The sequence below is a fragment of the Podarcis tiliguerta genome (assembly GCF_965153285.1).
Source record: "Podarcis tiliguerta genome assembly, chromosome: 1".
In the NCBI taxonomy this organism is placed as follows: Eukaryota; Metazoa; Chordata; class Lepidosauria; order Squamata; family Lacertidae; genus Podarcis; species Podarcis tiliguerta.
In genome coordinates this window covers 13,954,565-13,982,562 of record NC_139534.1, presented here as the reverse complement: position 1 = coordinate 13,982,562, position 27,998 = coordinate 13,954,565, and the positions used below count along the sequence as shown (strand labels likewise).

The 27,998-nt window shown below is 40.8% G+C and overlaps 1 protein-coding gene across 7 annotated transcripts; it reads right to left on the bottom strand.

Moving 5' to 3' along the window:
- Nucleotides 1-7: 7 nt before the first annotated feature.
- Nucleotides 8-26,295, bottom strand: SF3B1 (splicing factor 3b subunit 1). 7 transcript variants are annotated; one of them, XM_083405606.1, is made up of 25 exons: nt 25,444-26,295; nt 20,172-20,338; nt 19,875-19,976; nt 18,366-18,480; nt 16,480-16,559; nt 15,293-15,460; nt 14,325-14,562; nt 13,611-13,823; nt 13,228-13,349; nt 11,343-11,540; nt 11,149-11,250; nt 10,379-10,558; nt 9,766-9,852; nt 9,255-9,525; nt 8,054-8,199; nt 7,812-7,958; nt 7,140-7,265; nt 6,178-6,399; nt 5,329-5,511; nt 5,124-5,235; nt 4,433-4,553; nt 4,065-4,196; nt 3,090-3,362; nt 1,373-1,589; nt 8-645 (listed from the first exon to the last, which is right to left on the bottom strand). In XM_083405606.1, the coding sequence occupies exons 1-25, from the start codon at nt 25,868-25,870 to the stop codon at nt 487-489; spliced, it is 4,308 nt and encodes a 1,435-aa protein (XP_083261732.1). In that variant the 5' UTR covers nt 25,871-26,295; the 3' UTR covers nt 8-486. The 7 variants fall into 7 exon arrangements, 4 of the variants coding, with proteins under 4 accessions (XP_083261732.1, XP_083261733.1, XP_083261734.1 ...); XM_083405607.1 differs by lacking the exons at nt 18,366-18,480; nt 19,875-19,976; nt 20,172-20,338; nt 25,444-26,295 and adding an exon at nt 16,889-18,309; XR_014503600.1 differs by lacking the exons at nt 8-645; nt 1,373-1,589; nt 3,090-3,362; ... (9 more) ...; nt 9,766-9,852; nt 10,379-10,558 and adding an exon at nt 16,889-18,180 and having other exon boundaries at nt 11,199-11,250; nt 25,444-25,599.
- Nucleotides 26,296-27,998: the final 1,703 nt, after the last annotated feature.

Genomic DNA, 27,998 nt, shown 5'->3' with positions numbered 1-27,998 from the left:
ATCAAAATGTGAACATTTCTCTTATTTATTCAAAAGCTAGGGTATGACAAAGAGGGTTAAAATGCAGTATGCCACCTTTTTACATAAACTGCTTGACGATCTATCAGAGACTTGTTAAAGTGTCTCCCTTCTGAAAAATGCTCACACACACACACATAACCATTAATATTTTATACACAAATGTTTATTTCTCAAATAAACAGCCCCTTTAAACACAAGGAATGGAATCTAAATCCTCATCAAGATGAATCCAAAACGAAATCTTTCCAGTACTCTGTAAATCACTGCTCTTGGTCACTACTGGCTTTAACATCAAAATCAACAAGGACATGTTATGTAAAAATCATGCTACTGGATTTCTAAAGCTCTGCGCCTCTGATCCGCTCTACGGTGATCTGCGGTGTCTTAAAAATTGTACATCACCAGATCTGAACCAAGTGTGGAATAGCTGTGCACTAAACACAAAAAAAAGAATGAGAAATAAAATTACAAGACATAATCGAGTTCATAACGAATGTAGGTGTTCTTTTCGTCATTGTAGATTCGTGGGTAATGTGCTATTAAAGCATCCTGTGAACCAATGTAGATGGAATTGTAGATCTTCCAGTACACGTCTCTGACTTTTCTGGCAGGGTGAAACAAACCCTAAGAAAATAGAAGTAGGGGAGTTAAATCACATTTCCAAGGTCCCCACCCCCCAATTTGTTTAAAAGAAATGACAGTTTAGCCATAGGGAGCCACAATCCTAGGCGTTGCAAAGGGTGTTCACAACTAAATATATACAAAATGGGGATACCTCTCCCCTCTTCTAACCCTCCCTTCACCCCAAGAAACTTGCAAGCTGCTGAAGCTCAACGTTTTTAAAAACATCTTGTATAGTGGAGCACAGAGGACGGGAGTAGCAAAAAGTCACACTGCAGATGCATAATCCCCCTCACATCCACCCAGAGGGTTCCCCCATAGCAACCTGAGCAATCTTTAGCTCAGCCACAGCACAAACCAAATGTTACACTGATTTGTGACTATTTTCAGCTAATGACTTATCAAGGCTTCCTAAATTCGATGCTTCAAGGCAAGTTATCAGGAAGGAGCTATGCCCTAAAATAAAAAGGTGCCTTATAATTAAAAAATTCCAGCAGTCATTCTACTGCTACAATTGTATTTCAATAGTTCTTAATATGTCAAAGAACTCCCCTGCCTTCGTTAACTGTTTTATGGTCGTGCAATATTTAACCAATGTTTTTCCTTGCCTGATTTATTCAGGCGAGCTTAGGGTGTTTGTTCACAGAAGTCACCTTGAGAACGCTGACAAAAAATGCGATACGGGGTTTATTCCAAAGTCTGCTCACAAACCAAACTTAAGGAAATTTACCTGTAAACAATATTGTAACATTCGGCAAGGTCCAATAGCAACCCTCAGTCCTTCCAGCGCTCCCATAACTGCTTGGATGACATGGGGCGATGTCTCAAACACATTGGGCCACACGTAATTCAGTAAGTGATTCAAAGAGTCTTCGCAGCCAAAGCCGTATACTCCAAGCGACATATGTTGTACTACAGCACTAGCGGTTTGTCTGTGAACAAGGTCCCTGAAAAGGAAATTGCATAGGCGTGTTTAGGTTTGGTTTTTGCCAGGTTGGCAGAATGTATGTTACAACATGACTATATGTTGGAAGTTAACCTATTTGGGTGACAGTTAGCTTCTTAAAACCACTGTCCATCCTCTTTTCTCCCTGCTGCGCTCATCAATAGATTCATCTCAGTATGTCTGGGTGAGAGCCACTACCATTTTAGATACTTATACGCTGCTTCTCCATTTCAGCAATTCACAGTATTAATAAAAACCAAGCACGTTAAAAGCAGTAAAATTCACACAACGGTGTAGAGGAAAAGCACAAAGAAATAAGCGGGCAGCTGTAACAACCAGGAAACATTATTTTAAAAAATGAATAAGGGAACAATTAAACGGCAGAGGCCACGTAACCATGTGAAGATTTCCTCAGACACCACCAGCTTAATCTCTCAACTCTGAGAAGGGCCGGATTTTAAAGATCTAGCAAGTTCATGTGGGAGTTGGTAGGCCTTCAAACATTCTAGCCCCACGCCACTTAGGAGTTTCATACATTAACACTAACACTTCAAATTGTACCCAGAAACAGATCCAGCGTTGATCTTGCTAAAAAAAAACTGCTAGTAACAGGCTAGCAGTTGGAACAGTTCCCAGAGTCCAGGAGGGGATAAATTCAGAGTGGCTTAACTACTGCCTCCCTGGGCAGATGTTAATCAACCAAAAAGAGTAGAAAAGTGGAAAGCTATGCTACACCAAGCGCCATCTTTTCCAGCCACAGCTATGTAAATGAAGTTCAGCCAAGCAATGTGGCAATTGTTTAAGCTTGCTATACGTATACTGAAGATTCTAAACATCCATCCCTCCAGGGAAGGGGAAGGCACTTGGGATCGAGGAAAATCAGTCCCACTCCTTCTTCCCAGAACTGGTGGCACACACAGGCTGATTATCATGTACAGTGGTGCCTCGCAAGACGAAAAGAATCCGTTCCGCGAGTCTCTTCGTCTTGCGGTTTTTTTCGTCTTGCGAAGCAAGCCCATTAGCGGATTGGCGGATTAGCGCTATTAGCGGCTATTAAAGGCTTAAGGGATTAGCGGATTAGCTGCTAAAAGGTTTAGCGGCTTAGGTCAGCTGATAAGCGGCTTAGATCAGCTGTTCAGCGGCTTAGCGAACAGCTGTTAAGCGGCTTAGGGGCTTGGGAAAAAGGCTGGGAGGGGGGGAAAAACCCCAGGAATCGCAAGACATTTTCGTCTTGCGAAGCAAGCCCATAGCAAATTCGTTTTGCGAAGCACCTCCAAAACGGAAAACCGTTTCGTCTAGCGGGTTTTCCGTCTTGCGGGGCACCACTGTATTCTGGTCAATTTTGCTTTTACAAATATTTCCAGTGTTTGCTTATTATATGCCTAGAAAGCAAGTCCAGTTTTGTGTCCGTCCCCCATTTAAAATTCTCCAGAAGAAGTGCATCAAATGAAAGATGAAGACGGCAGCAGAGTTTAAGCCTGGGGAGGGGGGGTTTACTTGCCTGTCCATTAAAGCATCTTCAAGCAATGGGGTTACAGCATAAATGTAGTCCTTTCCCATTTCTCCAATGTACTCAAAGAGGAAGGAAAGTGATTTTAATACACCATTCTGGACATTCAGTTCTGGAACTCTGTATTCATTCATAAGCGCAGGCAGCACTGTGAAAGGGGAGCAGGTTTCAGCTACAATAGCTATTGCTACTGTTGTACACACTCTGTTCTGTCTCTCTTGGACTTTCAAATTATTTAGCAGCGTCGCCAGCACATCGTGTGGTCTGGAAGAAGAACAAAGCATTAAAAAAAGTTAAAATAAAGGAACCAATGGCACCCACAGACTAAGTCCCTTGGGGTAAGGCCCGTCATACTTGCTCCTTGTAATATGCAATGCACACAGATTAATATCATCAATTAAAAAGGTATAAATGCAGCATCGAATTTTTGATGGGATTTCCATTTTGTGGGTTTGTAATTGGTTCACTAAGTTATACCCATTATTTCTCCAGTTTTTTCAGTCAGATGCATAGCTCAAAAGGATCTAACTCCCCCTTTCTTTGCAGTTGTGCTAACTTTTCATTCTCCAAACCCCAGACACACATGATTGACATCGAGAAGTACTGAAATCAACAGACTTAATTACTTAAGTCCATTAATGTCAATGGGCCCAGTCGGAGGAGGTTTAAAATCACCCTGTATGTTGGAAAACGGGACGCTAACACTACTTCAGAGAGGGAGAAGTACTGTATTTTTCTGTGTATAAGACGTGTATTTTTCTGAACACAAAATTAAGAAATCGGGCCAGAGCCCAAACCCGGGCCAGAACCACCCACACCCGAATACCTGTGCATTCACCATTCATCTATAAGACGATTTCCCCAATTTTAGACTAATTTCTTTTAGCAAAAAACCCTGTCTTGTACACAGAAAAAATACGGTAGATTTGTCGAGCTGTGTGTTTATACAGTAAGGGAAATGCTTACCCAATAGCCTTTGCAATATAACCAAATGTGTTCACAGTTGCTCTTCGGATGGCTTTCTTGTGAGCTTTTAGCAACTCCAGCAGTTCAAAGCAGATTCTCATCCACTCTCTTGCAGAAACATATTCTGCCCCCCTGGATAAAAGAGAGAGGAACGGTATTTTTTTAATGAAGAAAATGAAGTTGAAACCTTTTACGCAAACACCTAGATCCGCAAGATGTAGTTGCACTATTTATTTTGGATTGAACATTACAGCAAATGTTAAGGTACTAATAAGTGCAAAAAAAAATTACAGTACACACATATATAAAAGATACTCTACACAATATAGACCTGAAGGTTAACTGTACACTTAACCACAATCATTTACCTGTCTGCAATACGCCCAACCAGGTCAATACAATTCTCCTGCACTTTTTCATGTCTGTTCTTCAAGATAGGTGTGAGCCTTGGCAGCAAGTCTTTAATCGGAGGAGTCATTTTGTGCATACCTGTTCAACATAGAAAAGGATACCTTGAGCTTCAATTTCCGTCCTTCCATATTAAAAACTCACTTTGTAGTAACAACAACAACAACAACAACAACAACAACAATAATTTATTGATACCCCGCCCATCTGGCTGAGTTTCCCCAGCCACTCTGGGCAGCTCCCAATCAAGTACAGTGGTACCTCGCAAGACGAATGCCTCGCAAGACGAAAAACTCGCAAGACGAAAGAGTTTTTCGTTTTCTGAGTTGCTTCGCAAGACGGATTTCCCTATGGGCTTGCTTCGCAAGACGAAATGTCTTGCACCTTTTTTTTAAACCGCCAATGCATTCCCTATGGGAAACTGTCAATACACAGTGGTGCTTCGCAAGACGAAAAAACTCGCAGAACGAATTAATTTCGTCTTGCGAGGCACCACTGTATTAAAATCAATACAGCATTAAATGTTAAAAACTTCCCTGAACAGGGCTGCCTTCAGATGTCTTTTAAAGATAGGATAGCTAATTATTTCCTTCACATCTGAAGGGAGGGTGTTCCACAGGGTATTGTTTTTGTTATAAAAACTACACTTACCTATGACGTTCACAATAGCTTTAAGTGCTCCGAGAATACTGCCCAACACTTCAGGGTATTCTTCACCCAGGTACTCATATAATACCACACCCAAGTGTCCCATCAATTTTTCCTATGAACAAAGAAGAAGAAGCAACAGCTTGTAATCAAACATCTCTAGACACAAAAGCAATGTTTAAGAAAAGTGATACGGGAAAGTATTTACCTCCTGACAAGTCTTCATGACAACTGCAGTACGGGATATCAGGTCAGCAGCTTGCTGCCTTACTTTGGCCGACTTGTTGTTCAAACGCCACAAAACCGTACCGCAGATCTGGGGCAAGTACGGTTTAACTCGCTTGCCGAGAGCATTGACCACTGTTCCAAATCCGTTCAACATCACGGAGTCCTGTTTACAAGGAAGTTATAAAACAGAATGCCTTGGTATTCTTTTGTCACCAACATTTGAGGTTCTTTGACTTTCCTAGCTTCGCTGTCTCGTTCTGATAGGCTAGGTTTTCACCCCATCTACATTCCTCATGGCTTGACAGTCAAGCACAATTTCAGGTATCAGCCCTGAACTCTTGCATCATCACACCAGCAGAATGGTAAAAGCTGATTTGAGCCCCAAAATGGAAACAAACAATTCACCCTTGACAGATGCTTAATAGGGATGGATACTGAAGTGGGGTTAACTAACACGAGCATCGCAAGTACCTCAGTATCAACTCATTCAAAATCAAAGACAAGAAGGACCTTGTGGCTGCAGCCTAAGTACTTTCTCTCTCCATCCAGATGACTGTTGCCAGTCATTTGTTGGGCTGGGAATAAAATAGTGTGTGGGCTCAGTCAGATATCTCCTATGGCCCCCTAACAACTAAAGGGATAGCAACTTTTATTACCCACAGTCCCAAATGACTTGTGGGAATGTTTGTGCAGATGGGCTGTTTTTGAGCATGGACTATGTTACTGGTAATTTTTTAAATCTGAAGTCTCGATTTTCCCTTTCCGACACAATTACTAGTCATTATTCTAAACTTAATCCCGAATAGAAATTACGAGTGTTTCCATATACCTCTGTGGTCTGTTCTTGGAAGGCATACAGGATACCATCAATAAGCTGTTCTTCCAGCTTGTGGTCAATATCAGCCGCTCCCAGATTCCCCATGATTTTCTCAATTGTCTCCATAACCATCTTCCTGTACTGCTCAGCTTCATCTTTCAGATCATCCACAATCCTGGAAATAATTTCCGCTGCTCCAACTTTGTTTGCAAGCTCCACAGTTGTGTCAACCAACTGAAACAGACAATTTTTATTTTATTTTTTGAATAAGCAAGTTCCATACCACCCCTATTCTGTTTCCCCAAAAAGAAACAGAAGCAAAACTATGTTTTAGGGATAAAAAACAAAGCGTTTGGGTGAGCGTTAGAATTAGGTTTTGGGAGGTTGCTAGTATGCAGCAACTACAGAAACGTCAGGATTGCTATTTGTGTGAAACAGGCCATACAGAATGATCTGAACCCTGCAAGCGATGGAAAGTTTCCGCCTCTTATTTACTCATAATTCTCCATGGGTAACTTACAACCCGCTCCTATGCAGATTTACCTGGAAGTAACTGTTATGTTAAAAAAGGCTTACTCTTAAGACATATGCGTAGAACTGCAGTCCTAAAATTCTATTCTTGGTGGCATCACTACTACGGTGCATGTGAGTAGTTGAAACACAGCAAATCTTAGTTGAATATTCTCACTGAATAAGAACTGCCAAACTTTATGCAACTTGACGTTTGTATTAAAACTAGCAGTAGTGTAAACATGGTTCTTTTATTGTTTTAACCACACTGTCCATCGTTTGGAGACTAAGGTGTGAAGTGGTACACAAATGGCTGAAATGAATAATAAGGCTTCCAGTAATCCACCCAGAATTAGCATTTATGGTTTCTTCTGAAACTGCTTTATAACGGTACAAATATTGCTTGTTTCCAACACACTTCCGAATCTGTTCAAAGCCTTCTCTAACTAAGAAGCCAACAGTACCTGTCTGTAATTCCTTCTGTCCAGTGCCATTCTGTGCTGCCAAAAGTGCTTGAAAAATGGGGGCAGAATCTCTGTCTTAATGTAGTTTGCTTCAACACCATCTGTTCCACAGCACTGCTTTACTACCTGGAAGGAGAGGAAACAGCCAACATGAATACCCTATTTCTTCTTGAGAAAAAGTTAGGATAAAAGTTTCATTATACCCAATTTCAAATAGACAAAATGATTCTGGAAAAGCAGTATGTAAAAAAAAAACTGTCTTATAAGGCAACTAATTAAAAAATGCATTCAACAGCATGACCCAGGAATCTCCTGATTCAAAGCACAGCTCAAGCACAAACTTATTGGGCTGATCTTAAGCAAGTCCCCATTTCTCCTGATCTCAGTATTCCTTTTTGCACTATGGTGAGACTATTTCCGTTCAGGATCCATGTCTATTTCATATTCTCTCATACACTCGTACACACAAACACACACACACGGTGTAATTAATATATATATAGTATAAAAAATATTATATAAAATATTACACTTGTTTTTATTAACAAGTTAAAATTGACAGTTACCAATACATCTCTCCCAGCACATGGAAGTGTAACTTTCTTCGTGATTTGCATACATCCAACTCTTTAAAGCCTCAAATAACCATCAGGAGATATTACATTTGCATACCTTCAGCACAATCTTTTTCATTTCTTCATCAGGAGACTGGAACTCTCTGATAAGGATCAACATTACTTCCCTGGTATAGTAATTGGCGTATTCTGCATCCATAAGTGGAATAAGGTACCCGATAGCTTTCAAGAAGGCAGCCAGACCCTGATGGTACATAAGTTTTAGAAACATGATTAAAAATCAATAATATCCAGGCATGTTCTCTTTAAAATGAGCTGATTGAGGCAACTCAGGCTTACCTTTCCTCTGTGCTGGCGTATACCCTTCCACAGGGGCTTTAAAACAGAGTCAAATGACTCTATGCCGTAGGGAGTTGCTGCCTCGGCTAAAGCAGCAATAGCCAAAGCACTGATGGTACGTACTTTCTGCTGCTCATCCACCAAGCCTGCAAAACAAACACATTGCTCGTTTCATCTTGCAGAGACACAACTGAAGTGACGTCAACAGATATCAGGGCACAACCAACACATTTCAGGTGATGCCCAGTTGTGGCAGTCAGCTTGCACCACAGCAGGCATTCTGTGAACAGGAGTCCCTTCTCAGTACAGCACAAGTGCTGCACACAATCTTGTGCTTGTGAGAGAGATTGTGAACCCCCCTGGCACAACTGCAACTCATTGACAGTTTAGCTTTGTGTGCTACCACCTGTGCAACAATGGCAAGTCTCAAACCTTTTCGTGCAGGCATTAAATTGGATCCCACCCTATGCTTACCAAAACCCGCACATGTTAAAATATTTTGGGAACTATAAAGCAATGTCTTGAGAGACCTCAACAAGTCAGTGAGAATATCCAAAATCATCCCAATCCTGCAGCCTAATCCAGTGGTGGTAAGCCTTTGGCCAAAGGGTGTCACAAATCTACACCCCACTCTGAAGTGTATGACTACAGTACTTGACCAACTTCTTGGTACAGCTTTGTCTCTGGTCTAAAGAAGTCTTAACTTGAAGAGTAGCACAACACCAAGAGGCAAACAGGACAGCAAACCTAACTTCAGCATAGCCTCCAATCCTAGTCTCCTATACTGCAGGCTCGTCTACCCATAGCTTAACTATTTATCTGTATAGTGTTAAAAGGGACAAGACTGATATAAACTCTCAGTTAATATCTTTTTTAAAAAAAGAAAGTTGTAAAATTGATGTTATCTCCACCACCAAGTACACACTACATTGGTATGCCAGCTGCTAATCACTTGCAATACTGCGATAACCAGAATGTACAACTTTGCTGATGGAGATAAAGGTAAGATGCATTTTATGAACAGTCCAAATTCTCCTCTCTGCATTTTGCTTTCATACACCCAGCAGACTTTACTGCAAAGAGAAAATCAAAGATGCTCTGATACAACGTTGATTTGTTATATGACCCATTAACAGCATTCAGCTAAAACGCACTTCCCTGCTTTAGGACTTGAACGCTATGCAATTTTACATCTACTTACCATGCTCAATAATTTCAACCAAACTTCTGAGATGAGGTAAAATGGCACAGCCCATAAGAATAGCAATTTGCTGCACAATCTTGATCCCAGTGTGCCTAGCTTGCCAGGACTTCTTGCTTTTACACACGGCTTTTAAAAAAGGCAACAGAGATGGAATGCCCAAAGCAGAGGCGACCACAGCAAAGGCTCGAGCCGTTGTGTTACGAACATATTCATCCATGTTATCGATATCAGGTCGCATAGTGGAAATCATAGTTGCCAGTCCGGCAGCCTGAAAAGACAAAATAAGCAAACAGGCTGCTATTGCTGACTTGCACAAAGCATTTCTACAATCTAAATTCAGGATCGGGTAAGGCTGTGCTCACTTTTCAAAGCCATAAAGCAACAGTATCTTGCCTCTTCACAATATGCAGTCAGATTGGCTGATACGCTTATTATGTTATCCCAGGTCAAGTTTTCAATCTCTGCTAGCATTAGCATAATAAAAAGAAAGAATTTACGGTGTGTTTACCTTAGCCAAGTTGGAAATAATTTCTCTGCCTTCTACTCTGGCATAGTAGTCTTCATCAATCAGCAATGGTTCAATGACCACAAGAATCTGAAAAGGGTTAAATGAAAGTTAAAACACTTAGGTCTTATGCAAATACAGCTTTAAAACTGTGTTAACTTCAGTAGCAGCTAAACTCAAGAATGAGCTTCATAGAAGTTGAAGGTTTCACGCTTTCCAATTCCAAAGAAATTGGAATTTATTCATTTGCATTTATTTAATCCACATTGCAATTCTCTGTTATCCTTCTACTTTGGTACCTTGCACTAATAATTTAATGCTAATAAGGACCATTCCTACTGCCAAAAATAATATTATAGCTGTGGCAGCTAGAACTTAAGGAGCTAAGTTAATAAATTGGAATTCAAAATTTAAACACAGCTATCTGAAGGGCACCAACAGTGTTTTAACAACACAGCTTTTTTCTATATTTAATTGTGGAAATAATATATTTATAGCTATGAGCCTACAACACAATAGGGAGTGCAATCATCTGTTATTCTGAATATATACATCACAGGCTTACATTAAAATTATGTCATTCAGAATGGAAGTACTAAATTTCAGTGAGACAAACCTTGTGGACATATGGTCGGACCAGGTCATCTAATTTGTACAAGATTCTGTCAATAACTTTGACAAGCAAATGGCGTTCTTGGTCTTCAAGAGTTGGTGACATCAGCAAGGGTAAAATCTGATTGAACAGCGGGCCTGCCCCAAATTCACGAGCTTTATCAGTAATCTGTCGCAAAGCAGCCTATGGAAGAGGGGAAATGCAGCATAACATTAGATACAGTCTGCTCTATTCATTTTAAAGCCCAGCAAGTCAAAAAATTAAAATAAAGAAATATGTTTCTATGGCATTTAATGCTCCTTTTTTTAAAAGACATCCTTCTAAGATTCATTTTACTGACAGGCCAGGCCTTTTCTGTAGAATTGGAAGGAACCCTAAAGGTCCTCAACTCTAAGTCCCTGAAATACAGGAATCTCAACAAGATCATAAATGAATTTTATGCGACTGGCAAGCTGTATATGAGATTTCTGTTTTTAATCTTTGTTTTTATTTTTGCTGTACACCACTTAGAGGTTTTGTGTATGACTCAGCTGTGTAAGTATTTTTCTAAATCAACACAGCCACACTCTTCTAAGCAGTCTTTAGAAGCACTCTTCTAAATATTTTAGTAATGATGGGTCTTGGAACCAAAAATGCTGTCCAGCTCCGGCAAGAAATTATAAAGTGAGCCTATATAACATAATAATAATAAAACTCAGTCATAAATTACAGGGCAAACACAAGACAAAGTGAGCATAAACAGTGGATGTAAGAGGGGCAGTGATCTAACTTACCTTCCTCATGGGAGGGGTGCCGTTCTTAATCTTCAAAAGCAATTTCATTATTTTTCTTTCTTTCTGTTCCTCTGGACTGAGTGTTGATTCGTCAACATCAACCTACATTTAATTACAAGTACGTTGGTTAATAGACCTTTAACGCCAACCTCCATACAGTGTAAGAAAACAACACAGACAAGCCAAAATCTCACCAGTAGTTTATCGAAATACTGTATGTCATCTGGTTTTAGGAAAGGAAGATTTCCTGAGGGCTGGTCATTGACACTCTTCATGGTCCTGTCTTCAGTTTGCATGTGGAATCCAGTCATGCCGCCCAGAGGTGTTGGAGTCGCTGTAAGTTTACGAGCTGGAGTACGGATAGGGACATAACCCGCTGGAGGAGGGAGAACCTAAAATGAAAAGGTTAAGTGTTCAAACCAATCATTGGAGCGATTAATTTTTTTTCCAATTTTAAAAAATTGATTTTCCAAAATTCTAAACAAACAAACAAACAAACAAACAAAAATCATAACTGAACTTGATCCAATCTTAGTAACATTGTTAAGTGACTTCCTCAAATCCCCCTAGCTGAATTTCAGTGTATATCATTGTAACAGTTTTCCAAAACCAATTTTTCTCATAATATTAACTTAATCACTTAACATCTTTCTTTCTTTTCGTTTTAAGCATATTATTCTCGAACATCACATGTTTAAATCCTAAGCCTATCTGATATTTGCAAGTTTTTTCCAATTAAGTTATCTTAACGTATTTAAGTACATAGTCTTTAAATTTCATCCATTCTTCCTGGTACTCCTCCTCCTTCTGGTCGCGGACTCTTCCAGTCAGGTCAGCTAGCTCCGATTAAAATTGCTAAACACAAACAGCTATGTGCCAGCTGGCAACCATACTGCCCCCAACTGGCTCAGAAGTGGCAATTTACAGGCTGCTGCTCACCTGAGCAGCGCCACTTCTCAAGAGTCTGCTCAGGAAACAACTCTGTCCAATCTGTCGGATCTCAGCCAGCTGGCACCATCTTTCTCAGCTTCTTGGAAGAGCCCCAGAAAAAGCCTGTGCGTCAGTGTAGAGGCCTCCTTCATGTCACTGGGAAAATGAGGTGCTGCAAGCCAGCTCTAAAATCTTGCCCAACTCTCACGTACTGAATTTAGCGTGCTCATCTTCCAATTTTGTCTCTACTTAAGCTGCTCTGGAGGGGATGACACTGGAGACCCTGAGCAGCTTTGCCAAGGAGAATTCAGCACCTCGGACTGAGAGCACTGACCATGGCTAGTGTGAACTAAAGATGAAGAGTTTGGATTTGATATCCCACTTTATCACTACCCTAAGGAGTCTCAAAGCGGCTAACAATCTCCTTTCCCTTCCTCCCCCACAACAAACACTCTGTGAGGTGAATGAGGCTGAGAGACTTCAGAGAAGTGTTGACTAGCCCAAGGTCACCCAGCAGCTGCATGTGGAGGAGCAGGGAATCGAACCCAGTTCAGCAGATTACGAGTCCACCGCTCTAACCACTACACCACACTGGATCTCCAAAAAGAGAGAGAGGTGTGAGAAAGCAAGTAATTCTAAGCACAAGGGCTTTTTAGACTGCTTCTCCCTTAAGAGGACCTCGCTCTCCAATGCAAACTGCTTTTGAAACTGAGCCCAGCTATACAAAGAAGACTCCTCTGGGTTAGGCCCAATAGAATCACAGAACCATATAGAGATGGAAGGGACCCGGAGGACCATCTAGTCCAACCCCCTGCAATGCAGGAATATGCAGCTGTCCCATATGGGGATCAAACCTGCAACCCTGGCATTATCAACACCATGCTCTAACCCACTGAGCTATCCAGATTCCCATGGTTAAGTTTAGGAAATGGCTGGATTCAAAATAACAAGGGGATCGCTCAAAGTGCAGGCACAAAACTATTAGGTTGCTACAAACAGAGAAGATACATCAGTCAGGTCCTGATTCACAACATGCAGGCAATATTCAAAACATAGGTCCGTTCCTGAACAAGGCACGTTAAAGTTAAGGAAAACATTATCTAAATTCATGCTAATCCTGCAAGTGATGGCTTGGGTCCATCTGCTTACCCTGTATCCCTCAGGAAACATGGCATCAAGTTCTTCATCAGAAAGGGGCCTATTTCTCTCATCTATTTCCCTTTCCCACCGCCAGGCTTGGAGCTGTTCAGGAGTCATGCTCATGATGTGACCTACGTTGAAATCAACAGATTATGTTGTTAACTGCATCAAATGATCTCCCTGTTCAAATGCACGGCGAAACAAGCAAAGGCATATATACATCATTATCGCACACGGCCAGATTTCAAGCTCGAATTATTTAAGCAGACACGCATTGCACGCCCCTCTAGGGATAAGCAGAGTAAGCTTAAAAACCGCTTTTCTATTTCATTAGGTCGTTGCTGAGTTCCATGTTTTACGCTCGGGCTGTTAAAAAAATAATTCAAGCATACCTGGTGTAGGGGTTGCCATGTTCATAGCTGGTGTACCAATTGGTGTTTTGCCGGGTGTCAACACAGGGGTGCTCCCGCCCATCTGGCTTGCAGGCGTTTCATCCCAACGTGATTTTCTTTTGCTTGCCCCAGGGGTTGGGGTTTCGCCAATGGAATCGCCACCTCGATCAGTACGAGGCGTTTCAGCCCAACCACTCCCATGTCCAGGAGTATCTGTAAAACAAAACCCACTTGCTTCAAACTGATTCCAGTGTACGGAGACAGATGATCTATTCTGAAAGTGAAAACTCACTGCAGGTTTCGAGAACCTTTTCAAATCTCATACTTCCCCAAGATGTTCAAATGCAATCATGAACAATGTTACTCGCAAATAAGTAAAGCTGTATTAGTTATACACAGCTTTGCTGAGCGATTGCAATCCTTTTATTAGCTTTTATTTCAGAGATCAAGATTAAAATAAGTTTCTTTAAATAAATCTGAGGGGTTCCACCTGCTAAAATGGAAGATTTATTTTGTCCCCTTTGGTCAGAAGACACACACATCTAACAGAGAATTGACATTCTTCTTAGTATTAATAGTAACAAAGGAGATTGTACCTGAGAAAAACATCCAGTACTCTCTCGACTGCATAGAACTTCTTGAGGTTCTTTGGATTTGGCCTTAGAGTTTCATGTACATTGACAAGCAAATAACAGATCAGGATGATAAAAATACCTCTTTCTGTTTTGGGAGTCTCATCCCATCGATTTTTCCGTGCGCTGGAAGTTGCACCTCTGTGGCCTGGTGTTGCGTGCCCAGGAGTATCCCCACGCCCAGGGGTTGCAGCTCCTGCTGGTGTATGGCTAGGAGTTGGATCCCATATTTTAGATCCAGGTGTTGCTCCAGGTGTCTCACTGCCCTTTGCACGGCCAGGCGTTTCATCCCATCGCAAGGACGGAGTATGTCCAGGGGTCTGAATAAAACAAAGAAACAGGTGTTATACTGCACTACTTGCAAAAGTACCGTATTTTTCGCTCTATAAGACGCACCAGACCACAAGACGCACCTAGTTTTTGGAGGAGGAAAACAAGAAAAAAAATTATTCTGAATCTCAGAAGCCAGAACAGCAAGAGGGATCGCTGCGCAGTGAAAGCAGCAATTCCTCTGGCTGTTCTGGCTTCTGGGATAGCTGTGCAGCCTGCATTCGCTCCATAAGACGCACACACATTTCCCCTCACTTTTTAGGAGGGAAAAAGTGAGTCTTATAGAGCAAAAAATACGGTACTTAAGATTGCAAAATACTTGGGAATTCACATCAACTATCAGGTGCAGATCACTGGTTGTCTTTTTCTAACCCAGCAGGTATTTTCATTCACCTTTGAGGCTTTTATATATTCCACACTAGAGAATTACATTGATTGAGAGGTCTTAAAGCAACCTGGTGCCCTCTATATATTTTGAACTACAAATCCCATCAATCTCACGTCAATTGGACAGCTGAAAGGCACCAGGCTGGGGAACACTGCTATATGTGCAGTGCATTTTGGGCATATGCCTGGTTTGTATGCTGGGGACTCTACCCTCTCCAGTGGCCCTTGAATTCACAAAGTAAGAAAAAAGGATAGCTCTAAATACAGCAAAGGCTCATGAAACCCCAGGACTCAACGACTTGAGACAAGCACCCACTATCATCACACCCTTACCTCGGCTTGATCCCAGTTAGATAATTTCTTCGGTGTGGTGCCCGGAGTCTGGTCAGCAGTCTGATCCCAACGCCGTTTGCGTTTTGATGGTGGCTGGGACGCAGCACCATTGACGACTTTAAGTTCGCCGGCCTTAGCCTTTTCTGCTAGTTGCTGCCTAATTTCCCTCTGTTAAAAGATAAAACAAATAAATGACTTATTCCTCCAATACTATCAAGCTTAAAATAAATTCCACACTCCTGTGCTAGTGGAGCCTTTTCAAATCTTTTGATCTACACTTTTATTTGCATTTTTGTCAACCTGTAAGCTATTCAGTTGGCTATCCCCTAACTGCAATCTTTTTTTCTTTCTTTTTTGATGCTATAACTTAATTCTGCAGATAAGCATCTGCCAATTATTAATGTCAAATAATTTAGCCAAAAATATCAACAGGCTACACTGAACATGACGTACTCACAATATTCCTGATCCTCCAAACCATGGCATGCGCTCCCTTGCTCAGACTCCCTAACTTATATATTCCTGCTTAGTGCAAGCAATCCTTTGCCATTACGTCTGAACTGACAATAAATTGGTTTCTTCCCGCTCAACTGGATCTAAGCATGGGATAGGAGGAAGGAATCCTTGACACTAAAGCTTGCTCCTGGTGCTCCATACCATGGCTCAGAAGCCTGGGTTTTTATTTGTGAACAGATTCAATGTTTCGGCCAAAAGAACAAGACCATTAAATGTTTTCTTCCGAAAAACATGTGCAAATTCACCATGATAACATTTGTTTTGCTGAATCCACAATATTCAATTCACTGAATTTGCACATATTGTCCACCAAGAACGTCACACGCAGTTGCACTAGGATCAGAGTTGAGGAACTCCTGGCGATCGTCCGGGTGCCTTCAATGTCTGCTGCCTCCGTATGTGAACTTACTGGCAACAGCACTATGATCCACAGTGGGCAGTTGTCAGCCACCCATCATTTAATTTCCTCACAATGCTTTAACATGGTGTTGCTCCAAAACATATAGGAAAATTTAAAATTGTTTGTGCAATTGGACAAACAGGTCAATGGAAGATGGACAGGGAGGAGAACCAATTCATGAGAAATCTGACCATTGGTGGGCTCTCAAAAGCTGCCTGATCATCAGCCCAGACTCCAACCAATTAAAATTTAAAGTGGAATTTTTACCCACCTCTTCTTTTGTCAAATGTTGTTCCCGCATAACATCCATATATGTTCTCGCATTCATTTTAGGGTCAGGTGTCTTCCCTCCTGCAGAAGAGAACAGCAACAGGACAGAAGTATAATAAGTACAGGAGATTAGGAAAAGTTGGCTTTTAAAACTGCCCTACTCTAATATTACGTTATGCCAAAATCAATTAATTTTACTGTTTTGACTGAATTGTTTTTTTAAAAAAAGATTACATGTATCTTACGTTTATTCACTTTGCTGATCAATTTAACCTGTTTGAACACAAACATAACTACAACAGTTTAAAACAAATATTTTTTTAAAGGAGATAAGAATGATAAAATGACAGCACAGTTAAAAGAGTCTTCAGAAGTGATGGGTTCCTGGGTTGCTAATCCGGAATACGTACACTTTCGTGCCTTTGTCTCCATCAGCAGTTCTGACTTCAAGCAGCAGAATAGAAGCCTAGAAAATTATCTCTTTACCATTAGTAACACTTTGGAAAGATATTTATAATCATCACATTACCTTGTTCAAGCTGATAAAGCCTATGCTATCTGACTACGAACTATTGTAAACCTAGATAATAACTCAAAATTGTTTTTTATCATACAGACCAGTGTATATTCTTCGATGAATCTGGACAACCATTCCCAGATTCTCATTTTGTGGTGACATGTTAAAGGGCTTCATTTAAAGAGCACACAATTTCTCCCCCCACTGATTCTGAAGGCACAATTATTACATTGTGAGCTGATTCCAATAAACTATATTCACCATAAGGATACTCACAGGCAAATGATTGTTTTTCCCACATCATAAGATATACCAATCTATATCTTAAATTTTATTCTAACTTTTAAATATTTTACAGAAGCCCAACTATATAGTAACAAACTTAGCAAGGATGCACTGCTCTTAATGTGCAGATTGGCTATACATGTAGTATAGCATTAATATTTAGGACAAAATAAAATTCTTAATACATTTTCTATGCTGAAGATCATTGCCCAATTGGCAGTGTCATTCTGACACTAGCTTTGATAAGGACTTTCCTTTGGGATACTTTTTCACCATTATCTACACAGGATGTGTTGAACTGCACCCTTAAGAATGCAGACAGGACTGGCATATAGCAGTACTGCTGTAGGAAAGAAATTAAGGACAGTTAGTATGGGCCTGTGAATTCTGACAATACATGTTTATATCAATGACAGTTAAGCAAGTAAAATCCATATCCCTATCAATTCATGCAGGCTGAAATGCTAATTTACAAAAACCTGCAACCAACTATAGTTTTAACCAACAGGTGCCCTCAGGTTACCTGTCAAGCTGACTCACCTGAGGAAAATTTCCATCAGGCCCACTACTGCCCCTTGCACTGACCTACAGTCTAAAATCATCAGAACAGACTTGAACTATTAAAAAGTACCAAAGCCTCTCAATGTTACTTTTGCTTCATGTAGCTAATCTTCCTACTGAGAATGAACTGCCATGTTTGCTTAGCATTTTAAAAGCAGCAATTCTCTTGTGTTCTAATTTTGGACTGAACCCTTCCAGAAAGCTGGAAGGTTCTTGAGCACTAAATATACAAGTTGCTCAAAGTATAGTATACATAACCCAAAGCAAAAAAGAAAAAAGAGAAACCTTTAACCCTTTGTGTTTCTATGGCAATGGCTCATTATTTTCTTGTCCTTCTACCTGGAAAGAAAATTTGTATTATAAAAGATGAACAAAATGGCAAACTACGATTTCAACCAACTCTTAAAACTACATAAACTAAAAATTCCTGAATTTATAAGCATGCCAACAGAAATCAAAGGGCTAAAGACAATTTTAAGGGAACAAAACTCGTAAGATCCAGTGAAAAAGAGAAAGTAAGTTACCATCTGCAAAAGGATCAAGACGCTCAGGGGAAATAATCATCATCCGCCTGCGGTTTTTGTATTCATCTTCCCGATCAGCGATCTTTTGTGGGCGATGCTCAGCAAACGGATCATACTAAGAACCAGAAACACAAAATATGGGTTTTCTTTTGTGAGCCAGCAATGTAAAAAGATAAGGAAATCTCCCCAAGGTTTTCTATTTCCTCTTAAAGGAAAGACTACTTCAGCTGAATGAAAATTGTGTTCCCAATTCACTACAGTTCGTAGCTGATTATATTCAATATGCCACTTACAAATTAATTTAGCTTTTATTTTAAAAACAGTTAATCATTATTCCCTATAAAACCCTTCCAAAGCAAGAATTTTTCTTCACTGCCAACAGTAAACTTCACAGCTGGTGTCTTTTGCCAAATCAGTCTTATGTTTGGTGCAGAATGCTGCAGCTCGGGCAGAATGCTGCAGCAAAGTTAAGCAGAGCACCTGGACAAGCACATATTAAACCTGCTCGGTGGGAACTACACTAGCTGCCAAACAGCTCCCAAGTCATGTTCAAGGTCTTGTTGTTATATATAAAGTCCTGAACAAGAAAGGACTGGGCTACTTGCCTTCCCCTGTACAAACCTCTAAGGTGACATAGATCATCCAGGCAAATTATTAATTATTATTATTATTATTATTATTATTATTATTATTATTATTATTAATATTATTAATAATAATATTTATTACTTATACCCTGCCCATCCTCAGCCACTATGGGCAGCTTCCAACAAGAGATAAAAAATACATTAAAACATCAGTCATTAAAAACTTCCCTAAACAGGGCTGCCTTCAGATGTCTACCAAATGTTAGATAGTTGCTTTATTTCCTTGACATCTGATGAGAAGGCGTTCCACAGGGCAGGCACCACTACTGAGAAGGCCCTCAGCGCTGGACCTCAGTGTCCAGGCAGAACAATGGGGTGGCAAAATATACTATAACATTGGACAATGACCAGAAATTGAGCATTTTCTGCCATTGCAACTGTATTACGGAACGCTCTGCCCCCTGCCATACACGAAGCAATAACCATGAACTGCTTCCCTGGACCCGTAAGATCAGACCCTTTTAAATTTCAATCCCCACGTTCCTATTTTATTTTTATATCAATTTTTTTTGGTTTTAGGCTGTACTTTTAATCATATTGGTTTTTTAAAAAATATTGTACACCACATAGTTTAATACTATTAAGTGGCTTCTAAATGAAGAAGTAAGGTTAAACAATACAATTAAAATTTAAAAACAGTGAGTGGCGCACAACGAAATGTAATCATTGCACACAATTGCATGGAGGTTTCAGCAGCTTACAGAATAAATTACTAATTCACATGCAGTGTGTATGTTCGTGTGCACGGCCACAGGTAAAATCTCTCACACCTCTCACTGAGTATTTTGTCCCCATTATTCCTCTCAGAAATGGAAATAGAAAGCTTCTACTTCCTTTTTGTATTATATACTGAAAAGTTCACCTGTTCGGTTGACTGTGGTATGTCATTAAGGAGTGCCACTGGTGCATGGTATCCTGGTTTCTTCTGGCCAAGCAAGCTTGTAGAAGAGTAGTCGTCGTCATCCTATACAAGCAGGAACATTTAAGATGTAATTAATTGTTCATTTCTGTATTTAAATTATGGTTTTCGGGATGGAAGGCTTTTTTGCAAACTTTAAATGGGAGCTGTAGCCGGAAATGTAAAACTTACACGCCTTTTCATTTAAGAACAATTTCAACAATATGATAGAATTTGACAGTAATGTATCGGTGTACTTACGTCTTCTAGCTCAGTTGCTGCGATTGAAGTTACATATCCAGCAAATCTGCTATCACTCCCGCCATAGATCTCTTGGTCATAATATCCTGTAGAATCAAGGCCCACTCCCTGAGCTTCATCAAGGGCAGCTTTTTTGCCTTGGATTTCTCGAATCTGTGCTTCAATATCTATGACAAAGGTAAATTCAAATGCTTTAATACACACACACACACAGATTAACAAAGGCATGTCCAAAGGTATTACTGGAAGCATTTCATCAACTTCTCCAAGGCATAACTAAAGAGCAATCTAGCAACTGTTCTGCAGGGCTGAACACATATAGCATATGTAGGAAACTACTGTATTAAGTCAGGGATGGAAGTATTCAGATCAAGGGACACCCACCCCAAGGGGAAACCTTTCTGGGACCAATGAACGTAACCCAGTGATGGCCAAACTTGGCCCTCCCGCTGTTTTTGGACTACAACTCCCATCATCCCTAGCTAACAGGACCAGAGGTCAGGGATGATGGGAATTGTAGTCCCAAAAACAGTGGGAGGGCCAAGTTTGGCCATCACTGATGTAACCTATGCTTTTGTACGGTGAGACATTCCAGTCACACACATCAAAGGTTTTGAGATAAACACCCCCCCCACACAAATCCTCCATTCAGACAATCAAGATGCACTGTCATAGTTCAAGGGTGCAATCCAGCACAGCAAAAGGACTTGAAATGGGCACAGAGAAGGGGTGTGGTCAGGAGAGTGAGCATATTCCTAGGAAGCAGTGTGGCGGATGAAATAACTTTCTGTTAGGAAAGTTGCTGTCGTGTTGTTGAGGGAGATGGATAACCTCCAAGGTCCCTTCCAACTCAAAGTTTCTATTATTAACTATTATTATCACTGTTCATAAAATATTGCCGCACTTGCAGGATTTGTTGGATCTGCCTACTGTAAGGTCATACTATGACAACTCTCCTGTAGGCCTTGTAAATACTGTATACCCAGATAATAAAACATGCACTAAAATGGTCATGTTTGAATGTCACTCTAATATAACAACACTAATTAACTGTAGTGAGTCTTCTGTGCTTCCTTTCTGATCCTCCTCTACGGCCAGGAGTTGGGAGTTCTGAAAGTTTTGCTTCCACTTTTGGCTATTATTCTTATTAGGTTTTTTTATCCCCTTGTTTCCTCCCAAAGGAGTCCAAGGCAGCAAATACATTAAAAACCTTAAAAAGTAGCAAAATAGGCTTATATCTAATAACTGCAAGTTACAGGAAACATATCTTTCAAGATCCTTTCCCCCCCCCCACATGCCTGGGTGAATACATTCTTGCCTAGAGATGTAAAATTTCCAGAAAGCTATGAAAAATAAAAATGCTCCCCTTTTTAGGGAGATATAATTTTAGTTGAAAATGAGATGTATACAATACTTAAGTTTCTTATCCATGCTACATTTACTATATTACAAACAAAAACTGTACTGTTGGTTTTATTAAAGTATAGATACATTAACATTATTTGAACCATCTTTACAAATACAATTAAGGTAATAAGAGCAAGCTACTGCACTCATTATTTTCCTAGTTTGGGAAATCAATGGTTGTGTGTGTTTGTTTTCGTTAAGAACACCACTTTAGTAAACAAAATGAAAATTTTATCATTTGGGCTTCCAAAACCTATACCTGCCTCTTGTGTTCTAGTAATTTCTTGCTACAGAAGCTATTATCAAATGGGGTCCCCAGTATACAGTACACCACAACATGCTACAGCCAAAACTGTGAAATCAAAGATGCAGCACTTAACTCCAATTGCATGTATATGTCCGATTTTGTCTTATTATCAGCAAAAAGTTGCACAAACCACCAGATATGGCACAATTAGTACAAATACAAATAGTCCGCCTGCCCAGATGATTTCCCTATTCAAAAGATATTACATACAGAATGGCTTGCAGTAAGAGGTTTAAGCAAGAGAGGAACTAATTCTTGTTTCTATATATATATATATATATATATATATATATATATATATAATTTTTATTAAGTTTTACACAAATATCTCCAATCATACAAATTCCCAATTAACATATTTTCAGTTTTAGGACTTCCCTCAACTTCTCTGACAATCATCCGTATTTAAAATTTTGTCTACGCATTCCTCAAATTTGGTATCACTTTTTTTTGTCTTAATGTCTTAATAATCCTATTTGCATTTTTGCAATATTCCTTATTTTTTCACAAAGCTTCTTTAAAACCCACTAGCATTGTTTGCTTGTCACATACACTCTTCAAATACTCCGAAATTTTTTTCCAGTCCTCAGTGAACTTGTGATCTCGTTGATATCTAATTTTCCCAGTTAACTTATCCAGTTCTGCATATCTTGTTAAACTATATTAATTAATTTTACTACGTGCTGCTCTAGGGCTGCATCCAACAAGCCATACCATTAGAACAAAGTATTCCACCTGTGCAACAGGACTTCATCTCTCTCCCCTCTCCCTGCATGCTCCCCGCATCTGTTCCGACCTATTGGTGGAGCTGAGAATAGATTTGGAGGTGCACAGTGAGAGACAAGAGAAAAGCCCTTTTGTTAAAGGGGATACTTCATTTGACTTCTAAGTTCAAGTTATCTAGCCTTTTCCAGACCTGCACTTTTATTTTTTTAATTTAACGATAGGATTGTCTAACTCTGAATCGTGACTATGACATAATGGAACTGGGCATACCCCAACTATTAAGAACACTCTGCCTCCAACAGAACCATTTAAAATCCATTCAATAATAAAACTGAGGTGCCCACATTTAATCTCCACTTAACAATAAAAGTAAACTCATCCAATCTCAATGATAAAGATCACTATGTATTATTGTGATTAGGCTTACTGCACCATAAATTAATTATATATTCTTACACTTTACAAGCTTATAATTTAACATTGAAGTTATGTTAAGAAGCCTTGCAACAACACATGTTGCAGCAAGATCACGAGTATATATGATGGGGAAACCATGAAAGAAAAGACCGTTCCTAATACTGCAATCCAAAGCACACTTACCTAGAATAATGGTTTAGACAATGTCAATTTGATATTCTTGAGTAAATGCGTTTGAGATTAAATGTTAATCTACAGTAGTCACATCTTTGCAAAGAAAGCATCTATATATTAAACTCCAATACTGAACCACAGAAGGAAAGAGATTATATACCGGTACTTGCTTTAGTTAGAAGAAAGGGGACATGGTTAACCCTTTTATAGTTACTGCATTTGTGGAAAGCAGTGGAGAATTTCCTCTGCTACAGGGTTCTATCCACATCAACATGGGAATGTTCTTTGCCAGCTGCATAAAGTATATTACTAATTACTCAGTTACAACAGCATCATTCCTGGTTTAGGGGAAAAAGACATTCCCACATTAAACTCGTTCAGTGTCCTTGTCTGGAAAGCTAATCCCTTCATAACATTTTAAAGTAAGAAATTCATCCCTTTTGCCTTACAAAAACACAGCTGTTCAACCAGGTAGGAACTTCTAGGCAGACACCTGCTATGGTATCAAGCTTAAAGTGAAACACAAGCGGCCTTGGTCGTTACCTCCCAAGGGCAAAGCCAGATTTCTCCAAACACACCAATGCACTTAGGAAATTGCACACGCCACTAAAAACCACACACAGCTCTTGCCACAAAGCTTGCAGAAAAGCCGCTTAAGACTATGAACACCGCCCCACCTTCTAACTTGACCTCCTTTCTCACTTCTGCATCTCCTAGCAGCTTTCCTCAGTATGTTTCATGGCATTGTTGGGCCATGTGGCCTGCCCCCCCCCCCCCACAGCAACCCACTATAAAACACCCTCAAAGTTAAGCAATAAGCCTCCCTCCCCAAGAACCATATGTGCAACACTTTCCGCAAACTGAGTCAAAAGCTGAAAGAGCAAGTAAACAAGCTTTCTTGCACTAGCCAAAGGCCACGGGCCAAAATCATACAAACACTGTTGAAGAAACAAATATCTATAAATCTGTTTATAAAAACAGAACCTCTGCCTGAACCAGTGTTAGAAACTGAGATATGAAAGCTAGGAGCTAAATGGCACCTTAAACTTGCATTATGGGCACAACAACAGAATATCTAGGCTTTTTTATAACAAGAATACAAAGCTGAACATGAATGAACTGCAGCTAAAATATGTTCATTTTTCACATCATTTAGTCCAGGGATCAGCAACCTTTTTCAGCCGTGGGCCGGTCCACAGTCCCTCAGACCATGTGGGGGGCCATGTGGGGAGGGATGAATTCCTATGCCCCACAAATAACCCAGAGATGCATTTTAAATAAAGGCACACATTCTACTCAGGTAAAAACACCAGGCAGGCCCCACAAATAACCCAGAGGTGCATTTTAAATAAAAAGACATATTCTACTCATGTAAAAACATTTTGATTCCCGGACCCTCACGGGCCGGACTGAGGTGATTGGGCCGTATCCGACCCCCGGGCCTTAGGTTGCCAATCCCTGGTCTTGTCCTTCCATTGCCCGCCCCCCATATTATTATTAAAAGAGGGTCTCTTCTCCAGTCTTCAGAGAGTAGTTGGGGGCACAAAAAGGCCCCCCTTTCCTTCCACTCTGCAGTTTCAATCTGAGGCACAATACTGCGCCCACAGCTCAGAAACTGAAATCCCGTCGCAAAACGCGCCTAGAACAAGTGGAGCTCTGAAGACTGACTCAAAACCACCAAAATCATAAAGCGCAGGCACGAAGTGAAATAGAGGAAATCGTGGCCCTCTGCGTGCGTCTTACGAGTATTATTACATGCGAGGGGCCCATTTCCTTTTCGCGCTTGCCCTCCGTGGCGAGTATTGCGCGGTGTTGCGGGCACGGTTTTGTACTGTAAAACTAATAAAAACAAATAAATATGGTTTATTTTTTGGGGGGGGGAGAGGTGGGTGTAGCGGCTCACGCTGGTTTCTGGTCCAGAGCATTTCTCTCTCACAAACACACCAACAGACACACACATCTTTGGCTGGGTTTCCTGTGGGTCTCCTGACCTGAGGCCTGGAGGCCTCAGGAAAGGCGGGAGGCAGAGGCCAGAGCGGGAAGGAGGAAGGAAGAGACCGCGCCAGCGACGCCATTACGCGCAGGCCTAGCCCCGGCCGAGGCGCGCGAACCGTTGGGCCGCCCGAAGAAGGCCCTCCGGCTCTCCCGAAGCGCGTGAGGCGTGGGGGGGAACGGAAGAGGGTTTCAGGCCCGGAGTCGAGCCGGAGAAGAAGGCCCGGCCCAGCCCTCCCCGTCCCTTACCTTCGTGAGTCTTGGCGATCTTCGCCATTTTGTGTGGAGCTCGGGACAAACACAGCGAGCGAGATGGAAGGGGCCCGCCGAGCTCCGCCCACTCGTCGACGTCGACTTCCGCTATCTGGGACCGACAGGCCGGAGGGCGTGGGGAGGGAGGAAGGCGCGAGAGTCTTGCGCAAGCGCCGGAGCAGCGCGGCTGAGGCAAGCGGGGGTGGGGCAGTATACGCTGGCCGAGGAAACCATAGAGACGAGAACGAGAAGGCCCTGGAAGGGCCTCGGGCCTTGCTTCCGCCCAAGCGGCCCTCGAGTTTCGGCCTAGAGACGCGCAGGGTTCCTTGTGTACTGGAAAAGGCGCAGCTTCCGTTGTACTCGCAGACCCCCTGCGCGCGTTTAAAATATGTGTCATTAAGTTTCCACAAATTTCGCATAGCATTCCAACACATAATAAAACTTTTGCTTGCTTAATCGACTTCGTATCCCGTTCTTCTTGTTGTTTTTAAGTTCCATCTCATTGCTGCACCTCATTCTTCACTCTTTTATAGCGTAACCATAACACAAATAGCCTCTAGTTATTTCTGCTGCTCGTAAGCTCTAAGTACTGCTCGTGAATTAATCATGTTACAATGTTATTTTTCAAAGTGCGAAAAGGGCTTCTAACCATGAAACAGTTATCATCAGGTTACCTTATTTTAGCATTTTTTAAACAGTAATTTTGCTGAATCCTTCCCCTTGCTTGTCCATTCTTTGGTGGGAACTTCCTTCAACTTTTTCCCTTTCTGCTCAGAGAATCTCAGCTGAGCAGCGCTTGTGTTCAATATGGTTGCTCTCCTGTCTTGTTTTCATTATGACTGATTAGCTGGTTTTGAGGGGCAAGGTGCTTTTAAATACTGAATTCAAAACTGCTGTAGCCTGCCCTGCCCTAAGAGCTGTAGGTGAAGGGCACTAAATAAATACTTAAAATAAAATAAAATTTGTATACTGCCCTTCATCTGAAGTTTATTATTATATAATAATAAATAATATCAGAACCTTAAACATGGGCAGTTAGAGAAGTTCACTTCAAACATCTGTCTATTTTGCTTTTCTATTCCATGCAGCGAGGGTCTCTACATCCCTGTCGGGCGGGAGTTAATGTTTTTGTTTGCTACTATGGTACATTTTTTGTGTTTTTATATTGGAAATATTTTTATATTTTATATTGTAAAGTGCCCTGTGAACCTCTGATGAAGGGTGGGAAAGTAATAAAACAATATAATATAAATATATGCTTTTCTTTGGGGGGGGGGCACAGGGGTACGTACACATACCCTTAAACATTTTGTGAATCTTTGTACTTTTGTCCATTTACTGTATTTATTTTTCCTGATTTGAACTATAAAATGTTGATTTTATTGAGTCAAAATGAGAGCACCCCTAAACATCTCTTAGTTCCTTTGCCCTACTCAGCCTGCAACTAAGCCTAAGCATGTGTAACTGAAACAACCACATGTTGCTTCAATGTTTAACTGTGCTTGCATTTCCTCCCCTTTGTTGTTTCCCATTCTTAGACTGTAAGGTCCTCAGGGCAGGGACTTGTCCCCTTGAACTTTGTAAAGCACCAGACAAACTGATGATTATATAGAATCTGTGATTTTATAGAAAATAAAGAAAAAAATAGGTGCTTAAGATTTGTCATAAATCTGTATACATCAGCGCTTGCACACATCCGGAATATGCTGTAAAGGTACACGGTTGTTGTGATCCTTGCTCCACACCTGCAATATGAGGATAACAACAATCTGAACTACAGCCCTTCCATAAAGTGGGCAAAACTCCAATTTGCAATACAGTGGTACCTCAGGTTAAGTACTTAATTCATTCCAGAGGTCCTTACTTAACCTGAAACTGTTCTTAACCTGAAGCACCACTTTAGCCTATGGGGCCTCCTACTGCTGCTGCACCACCGGAGCACGATTTCTGTTCTCATCCTAAAGCAAAGTTCTTAACCTGGAGCACTATTTCTGGGTTAGCAGAGTCTGTAACCTGAAACGTATGTAACCTGAAGTGTATGTAACCCGAGGTACGACTGTATAGGGGAAATAGTAGTTGACACAGGAAACATTTGGAAGGCAATAAAAAAAAGTTAAGACCCAATTGTGGCTCGCCAGACTACTGTTGAGCTGGGCTTTAAGGCCCAGCCCTTTGTGCTGGCACGGACACCATGAATTGGGCTGTGCCTTCTTTGCCCACCGATAAGTCTCGATTTATCTGCATATATCCTGCCTATGTGAATAACAAGAAGACAATACCAAAAGGAATACCGCTTGAGAAAGCAGTTGAAAATCCAACATCTACAGAAATTCAAGATGTATGTGCAGCAGTTGGACTTAATGTGTTTTTGGAGGAAAACAAAATGAATCTCAGGGAGTGGAACTATCATGCACAGTACAGAGGAAGAGTGCTCATTCAGCTGAAGACAAAAGATGGTAAACCATGTCAACATCGGTTTCCAACACGTAAAGCCGTGATACTATGTGCAGCAGAAACAATTCCTAAACTAAAAAACAAGGACACAGAAAATG